The sequence below is a fragment of the Oryzias melastigma genome, linkage group LG21, assembly GCF_002922805.2.
Source record: "Oryzias melastigma strain HK-1 linkage group LG21, ASM292280v2, whole genome shotgun sequence".
Classification (NCBI taxonomy): Eukaryota; Metazoa; Chordata; class Actinopteri; order Beloniformes; family Adrianichthyidae; genus Oryzias; species Oryzias melastigma.
In genome coordinates, this window is record NC_050532.1 from 3,328,749 (window position 1) to 3,336,407 (window position 7,659).

The window sequence follows — 7,659 nt, forward strand, 5'->3', positions numbered from 1 at the left end:
TCCACATTCTTCAAATGCATCGCTTTTTACGATGCGAAGTCACTGACAAAATGTTTTTTCCTACCGGTATCATTTAGATGTAACACCAACAAACTTTGGCAAGTAGAATGGGACAAGGAACAGAGAGGCAGACTGTATTACTCATGTCAGACTTCTATAAAGAAGAGCCCTCTGCAGGTGCCTTTTTCAGGTCGTAAAGAGGAGGTGGTAGTTACCAGGTTAAAATTGGGTCATTGTGGTCTAGCTGCTTGTTTATTTACAGTTCATAGGCATGACAGTGGCCTTTGTATATGTGGGGAGCGGGAAACGGTGCCTCATGTGGTTTTTAGTTGCAGCAAATATGATGCTGAAAGGCGGGTGTTATTTATGCGACTCAGTAATTTAGGAATCTCTACATTTTCATTTCAATGCATCATACCATTATGTGTTCAGGATATAGCTGTAAGGTGTGCTGTCCTTCACTTTCTTCGTCAGACTGGACTGTTTTTCAGAATTTGATCTAGTTTTTTTTTTTTAACCTGAGGGTGGCAGCATTGCACTCGTTGGTGTATAGCCTGCCGGAAAGGCATTCGAAGAAGAAGAAGAAGAAGAAGAAGATGTAACACCGGAAGCACTTCCGGTTGAGACATAAACGAGTGAAAATAATCGCGTGTTCAGTGATTTATCTGTATTTAGTTAGATTTCCCCCCCTAGTCTTAGCTCGATAGTTTTAGTTATAATATTATGAAAGAAGTATCAATTCGTTACGATCAATATACGTAATAATTTGGCGGCTTTCAGGACCGTAACCTTGGTGTGATATTGTTTTTTTCCCAGCATTCAGCATGTCAGCGGTCAGCCTTCTACCAGTGAGAGTAAGTATATTAATCTTTACAAGGAAATCACCTGTAAAAAATTTCCACAATTTTTCTTTTGCAGTAAAAAAAAATCTACATAACCTAATTTTATTCGTAAGCTCTTTAATTAAGGGATAACAAAAACATAACAAATGGCTTTAGAGACGACCAAAACAGTGTTGGGTCAACCTGGAATGCTTCTTTGGATAAAATACACCATTACTTGTTACATGTTTCAGTTGTAATTTACTTAATTTATCTTTAAAGTTCAATAAGTCCGAAACAAAATCGCATCTCTGTTTTCCAGTCCCTGAAGGCAGCAGTGCTGTCCTCGTGTGGGTGGTTTGTGCCAGCACGCAACACCTTTAGGAAAGCAAGGATCCCCAAAGAGGTAAGAATGAGCAAGAACAAGCTTTTATTTCTGTCATTTTCGGACACGCAGGTTATTTTTTTAAAAACCCTCAAACAGCTGAATATATCCGATTCAGAGTGACTGACCAAGAAGCTGAGATTTGTTGTGTTTCAATGTGTGGGAATACTCCACACATTCAGTCAGCATAGATATATCAAAGAAATAAAGTGCATGAAAGACAGAAACACAAAAATTGTTAAATAAAATAAGTCATTTTAAAATATTTTATTATTCTGGAATAGATTTTGCAGGGGATTGTTTTTTTTGTTGTTGTTTTTGGGAGAAAATAAGTGAATCCAATCAACTGTCTTTGAACTCTTACCAGCTGTTCGCTGAGAGATCAAAAGAGCACGATAAGTATGGCGGCGACCCAGACCAACCCCACAAACTGCACATTGTGACACGGGTGAAGAGCACCATGCGAAGGCCGTACTGGGAGAAAGAGATGGTGAAACACCTCGGCCTCCAAAAGGTGAGGCCTCAGTCGTTGATCTCTTTAATCCAAACTTTCAATTTCCAATATTAATAAACAGAAATGGGGTTTAAAAATGCTCCCTTTCTTATTTTGTCCAAATGTCTTGCTCATAGGCACATGTACCAGTCATTCACAAAAACATACCAGCAGTGAACAGCCAACTAAAGTTTGTGAAGCATCTTGTGAGGTAAGATTCCTCCACTACAGCAAATGTTCCTTCTAAGATCAGGTTTAGATTCATTGCCCTTTCAGGATACAGCCTCTGCAGACTCCCTACGGGCTCCCTGCTGAGCAGGACATGGCCGACACCTTCATAAACAGCAAAGGAGAGCTGATTGTGAGGCGCCTTCTCCAACCCGTCGAGCAAATTAGCGAATCCTAGCATCATCGCTCCTTATGTTTGTTACAAGTATTCAAAAGTTGCTTCAAAAATAAAGGTTTTTGGTGTCGCTGTACTGTGGAAATGTTTGAAGTTTTTCTATGTTAGACTTGGATACAGAATTAAAATAATTTCTTCATTAAAACAACTACTACACAAAGCTGTGAAAAGTTAATGAAAATGTTTATTTTTTAAAAGCATTTTTTCCCTAGATGGCCCATTTTTCAAACATAAAAATGACACATCATTATAAATACATTTTTCAATGTTAGAAAAATGATTTGCTAAATTTTGCCAAGTCTAAAAAAAACAAAAAACAAACTTTGAACCCCATACATCTGTTAAAATGTTAACAGAAAAACTAAAAACAGAGACAGGCACATCAATTTTATTTGCAACTTAGGGAAAACAAAGAAGTGGTATTACATCCATCCAAATTGTTTATCCCACTGTAGTTTCTACCATATCTACGCTAAATACTAAAAAAGCTGTTTATTTTGGAGCCATGCCGCTGCTTAGTCATTTGAGTAGAAATAAGTTAAAGATTTATTTTACCAACAAAAAAGTTGCAGACGTTCTTTCTGCGTTATAGTCGTTTAACCAAAAATGATTTAAGGCTGGCCAGATGAGCTCTACCTATGAAATACAATGACAGAGCAGCAGCTCTTGAGGCCTGGATCTGGACACAGTGATGCTTAAAGGAATATTTAGATGTTTTTCTGCTGGTTACAGATGTGTTCAGAGCAAATCGGGGGTGAAAAACTGCAATAGATAATTTGACTGTACACTTTTAGCTTGATTAATTTGGAAAAAGATGTTATTGAAATGCATAATCACTTAAGAAAGAAGTAGTTTTTCTTTTGCCTAAAAACGGCATAATCACGGTCTAAAGACCACTGGGAATCCTTTAAAATAGATAAAAAAAAAAAAATTGGAGTGGGTCTTTAAGTCATTTAAAATGACTTCTTAGACTCATGAAATTCAAAAGAATCATAACTGTAGGTGGAAAGTTTGAGAATGTGTAAACAGACTCAAAATAATCTTCAAAACACATATTTTCATGTCAGTTTTGTTCTTTTTACATCTATGTTGTCAAATCTTTCCATACAAAAAGTTGCACTATGATGTAAAACTCTGAACAGGTTTAACGTTGGCACACGAGTAACAATGACGGCTCAAGAACAAGACTGACAGGATGAATCCACTCAAAAAGGAAGAAGAAAATCACTTGGAAAGGGCTTTCCTTTACAGCTAGAGATGAGGTAGAAGAAACCCAGCTGTTGTGTTTTGGGTTTTCAGTCGTCTCCAGAGTCAGAATCAGACTCATAGGCTCGCCCTTTGATGCTTCTCTTCTCAACCTTTGTGAACTTTGTTCCGGATTTCTGCGCTGCTGTTGGAGGCTCCATCAGGTTACCACTGGAAGAATCAAAATGACAACGTTATTCCTATCTATAACCCTCATTTATTCCAGAGTCGACTGGATATCTCACCTGTAGTTAATAACATCAGCGCATCCAAGTCTCCATTCCAGCATTTCTGTAGAAAACTCGTCTGTGTTTCCCAGATCAGAGAATCCAACCACGTAATCCTTAGACTTTCCGTCGATGAGCAGTGCCAGTGTGGGAATGACTTTGATGCGCAGCCTCTCTGTCAGAAAAGGGGCTTTTTCTGCATTCAGCTTGATAAACTTTGTCTCCACGTGCTTCTTTGCCAGTATGGCCAAGTGCTTGTCAAGGATCTTGCATCTGCAGATTAAGGGAGAAAACATGTTTACGGATTTATGTCAATTAAAATAAAAAGCTGAAATAACTTTCACAAAAATTTAGAGTACTGTAATTTGACAATGACAATATCGGCTTTTACATTCATTGTATTAACTATTGAGTGTTTAAAATATTTAGTCATCATCAACAGTCATACCATACTTAGATTTTGATTGATTTGGGATTTTTTTTAAAAAACTGTTTCATTCTATTACTGTGCAAGGAATTTCAAATCTCACTCCAATCATATTTTTTCTTGTGTAAAAAACATTCCCAGTGATCTTTTAATCGTGACTAGTTTTTAGCTAAAATACAAAAGCCTTTGTCGCTTTTTTAAGACATATTTTATGCAGAGTTCATTAGAAATACAATTCTGGGTTGTGGGCGGGACTGTTGACACAGAGCAATCTCATCCTCTCCACCCCCCCATCACCGCAATAGCCTCAAGCTAACATTAGCGGCGCAAAAATAACGACATGCATGTTTTTGTAGCATTTTTCAGACGACGGAGGACATAAATAAAAAAAAAATAAGCTTAAAATTAAATTTCTGAGAATTTCCTTATTCAAATTGTTGTGAATCAGGAGCAGATTAAAAATTACATTTTAAAAACAAAGCTTATTTGTGACGTAGAAAATACATTGGGTGGGTCACAAGCTCCCTGATCCATTCTGATAAAACGGCATAATCATAATTAAGACCAATAGGAACTCCCTTAGAAATAGATGAAAAGATTATCGCAGAGGAACTTTGATATCAGCTCAAATTTCAAAGGATAAACATTTCAAGACAGACATTCTTTGAAAATGTGTTTAATTTTAGACTTAAATTCTTCCTTAGGTGGGTGTTTCTGAAATAGATGTTCATGTACCTGAAGGTTGAACTCCTGTAGAAATGGCAGACAACATTCTTGCTCTCCTTCACTTCACTGAAGAAGTCTTTCTCACTGGGGATCTCTCTATACTCGCCGTGGCCTTTAGACAACCACTCCTAAAAGAAAAAAAAACCCTCTAAATTAACAAACAGTACTTTCATTTTTCTAACACACATAAATATATAACCTGTTTCAGCGAAAAAAAAAAAAAAAAAAAAAACTCAAGCTCTCGTAGATTAAAACCAACACACGTTTTAATAGAATTATCAAGATTTAGATTAAGTTTTTAATGCTGGATTATCTGTAGCACTACATTTAAAATCTGACCTCATGTCAGTCATAAGAAGTCACAACAGCAGATTTATAATTGATAACTTCAGAAATTAGAAAATTCAATACTTGCAGTGGCAACAACAAAATGTTTACAATAATAGTTTCCCCAATATTCTTGTATTAACATAAATCTGAATTTCTTGACTGCAAGATTAACCTATGAACACAATTCACACAAACTTTATGGTCTACTTTTTCTAGACTTGTACCTGTCACAGCTACAGAAATGTTGGAACAACTGAAATTGCTTTCCATGTGGTTTCATGATTAATTAAAACAACCAATTTTTAAAAAATAGTTTTGTGTTCAGTTTTTTGTTTGGTAATGAATTAAAATAAAGAAAAACTAAGAAAATGATGATCATGAGTCTCACCGCCTCACATCTCCAAACTAGTTTTTTTTTTTGTCATTAACTTTTTTACTGCAACAGCTTTTTATCATCTATATATTTTTTAATACAATGGTGCGGGTGAATGCTCCATTATGATTGGCTGCAGGGTGTACATTAAAAAGTGATTAAAAAAGAACACAAAACAGGTTCCAGTCAAAAAGCCTGAATGTTGTATATTATTCTACTGGCATAAATATCTGTAGGTAATTGTAACAAAACTTGGAACATTAGTTTCTGCATATTTTTATTATAATCTAATTAAAAGAATGGTTTTATTTTTGATACACACTTATTGATCAGAGTTAATGGTGGATATTTCTTGCAGTAAAAGGGATTTTGTGAACTTTGTTTCTTTGAAACAAACTTTTGCTACAACATCTGGACAAAAACAAGCAGTAAGAGGTGAAATTTCCCTCTGAAATGATGCTTTGTTAAACGTATGACCTACGGCTCATGTACCACTTTCCGCTGCAGAGCGAGGTCGCGGTGGGATCTTTAGCCGTTACCACCACAACAAGTCGCACTGGGTATCAAATAGTCCCTTTTTGTGAAGAACTATTTTAAAACTAACCAGATTTAAGTACCAATATTTGATATTCATTTTTTTTTCTAAGTGACCGTGGTATAAGCGGGATAATGCCCTTCAAGGTGCACATTATCAGAAATTAACGGATGATTTGGAGGCGTGAATAGTCTGACGCGTCAGACCGGTTGCTTACGCAAAGTCGAGCATCACCCCTTACTTATTTTTACACTTAAAAAAAAAGAAAGAAAGAAAGAGGATCATTAATACATTTTGAAATTATTTTCCTGTTTTAAAAAAATGAAATGTAACATTTTTATATGACACAGAAGCATACAATTAACACTTTAGAACATGTAATGCTATTAAGATAAAAGTAGCATATTCTCTTTATATAAATACAGATTAAATATGTATAAATACAGATCCCGGAAATCTTGACACTCACCTGCTTCTGTTTCTGTGCTTTCTTCAGTCCCTCTAGTCTCTTCTCTTTGAGTCTCTCCAACTCGTCTTCATCCATTTCACTTAACTGGCTCAACTTTGCATCCACATGCTCTTCTGCTATTTTGGTTGCCTGCTCCAAAATGTTGGATAGAATGTCAATGGTTGGGTTAGCCATGGCTCCTGGTACAGTTTGCCACAATCTGAAAGAAAAAAGAGGGAAATACAAGAATTTTAAACATCATCATATTTGTCTCATATGGGAAAAATAGTCTTTGAATGAGCAGTTTTTTAAGGTTGTGCATTGAACTCAAAAGGGACACCTGATTAATTTATCTAATTAAGAATTGAACAACTCAATTTCTTATAACTTTGAATGCAGGTTTCTGCCATTTGTTTAGAGCCAACAACAAAAATAGTTGATAGGGGAAAATATAAAATAACTAAATTTCCCAATGCACCTTCCATTTTTTGCAATAAGCTAAACTAAAGATTACAAAAGCAAACAATAAACAAAGAAGAAAATCTTTCAGGTATATTGAGTCTTACACACAACATTCATCATTTCAAAATAAAAAACGTAACGTTTTGATTGCATTATTACACTGTTGATATGGAGAAATAAGTATAAAATAATACATATTTTTATTCATTAAAAACATGATAATCATTGTTTCCTCTCAAAAGTTAAAAAATTGAGGAATCTATAAAGACCCCGACACACTCCGACAACGCCTTATTGTCATCGGTTGTTAGCTAACATTTACCAATCTAGCTAACAATAAAATGGGTCTCTTACAGGCTTTTTTTTATCAATTTGTTTTAAATACCGCTAGTAGTTTTGCCCCAAACACACACACAGACACATTTAACGGGATTATTAACTTTTGTAAATCGTCTCAAACGTAATTTGTGATTCGTGTTTAAGCCATGCTACTTCTTGGCTATCGTCAAATTTCGTTAAATTACCTAACTTATATATATCTTTTATTGACAAACCCAGCCTCCCAAAAAAGGTGCATTGAATATACACTAAAGTAAAAACATACATTTGTTAATTTTTCTAAACGTTTACAATTCTTTTTTTTTTTTACCTTTAGGGATGAAAGCTAGCGTTTTAGCTGCGGAGATGCCAGAGGAATTCACGTGACGTCTTAGAAATACACTTCCGGACCTCTTTCAGAATAAAGTTGTAAAACATTTTACAGGGTTCCCACCGCAAGGCGGCA

At 35.4% G+C, this 7,659-nt stretch overlaps 2 protein-coding genes across 3 annotated transcripts; one reads left to right on the plus strand and one right to left on the minus strand.

The window, feature by feature from the left end:
- The first annotated feature begins 71 nt into the window (after positions 1-71).
- On the plus strand, positions 72-2,262 carry mrpl30 (mitochondrial ribosomal protein L30). Of its 2 annotated transcripts, none has more exons than XM_024286213.2 (6): positions 72-177; positions 817-854; positions 1,144-1,227; positions 1,574-1,720; positions 1,837-1,910; positions 1,976-2,262. In XM_024286213.2, the coding sequence occupies exons 1-6, from the start codon at positions 108-110 to the stop codon at positions 2,103-2,105; spliced, it is 543 nt and encodes a 180-aa protein (XP_024141981.1). In that variant the 5' UTR covers positions 72-107; the 3' UTR covers positions 2,106-2,262. The 2 variants fall into 2 exon arrangements, with proteins under 2 accessions (XP_024141981.1, XP_024141982.1); XM_024286214.2 differs by lacking the exon at positions 72-177 and adding an exon at positions 200-218.
- Positions 2,263-2,474: 212 nt separating this feature from the next.
- On the minus strand, positions 2,475-7,659 carry txndc9 (thioredoxin domain containing 9). The gene is made up of 5 exons (XM_024286212.2): positions 7,525-7,659; positions 6,435-6,633; positions 4,737-4,855; positions 3,593-3,847; positions 2,475-3,518 (listed from the first exon to the last, which is right to left on the minus strand). The coding sequence occupies exons 2-5, from the start codon at positions 6,606-6,608 to the stop codon at positions 3,398-3,400; spliced, it is 669 nt and encodes a 222-aa protein (XP_024141980.1). The 5' UTR covers positions 6,609-6,633; positions 7,525-7,659; the 3' UTR covers positions 2,475-3,397.

What these genes read in the sequence shown, in the direction of transcription:
- mrpl30 (XM_024286213.2), top strand. Translation starts at nt 108, where the DNA reads ATGGGACAAGGAACAGAGAGGCAGACTGTATTACTCATGTCAGACTTC. An exon ending in AACACCTCGGCCTCCAAAAG is followed by an intron (nt 1,721 to 1,836) that starts GTGAGGCCTCAG and finishes TCTTGCTCATAG; the next exon opens with GCACATGTACCAGTCATTCA. An exon ending in TTTGTGAAGCATCTTGTGAG is followed by an intron (nt 1,911 to 1,975) that starts GTAAGATTCCTC and finishes TTGCCCTTTCAG; the next exon opens with GATACAGCCTCTGCAGACTC.
- txndc9 (XM_024286212.2), bottom strand. Translation starts at nt 6,608, where the DNA reads ATGGCTAACCCAACCATTGACATTCTATCCAACATTTTGGAGCAGGCA. An exon ending in AAGCACAGAAACAGAAGCAG is followed by an intron (nt 4,856 to 6,434) that starts GTGAGTGTCAAG and finishes TTTTTCTTTTAG; the next exon opens with GAGTGGTTGTCTAAAGGCCA. An exon ending in TACAGGAGTTCAACCTTCAG is followed by an intron (nt 3,848 to 4,736) that starts GTACATGAACAT and finishes CTTAATCTGCAG; the next exon opens with ATGCAAGATCCTTGACAAGC.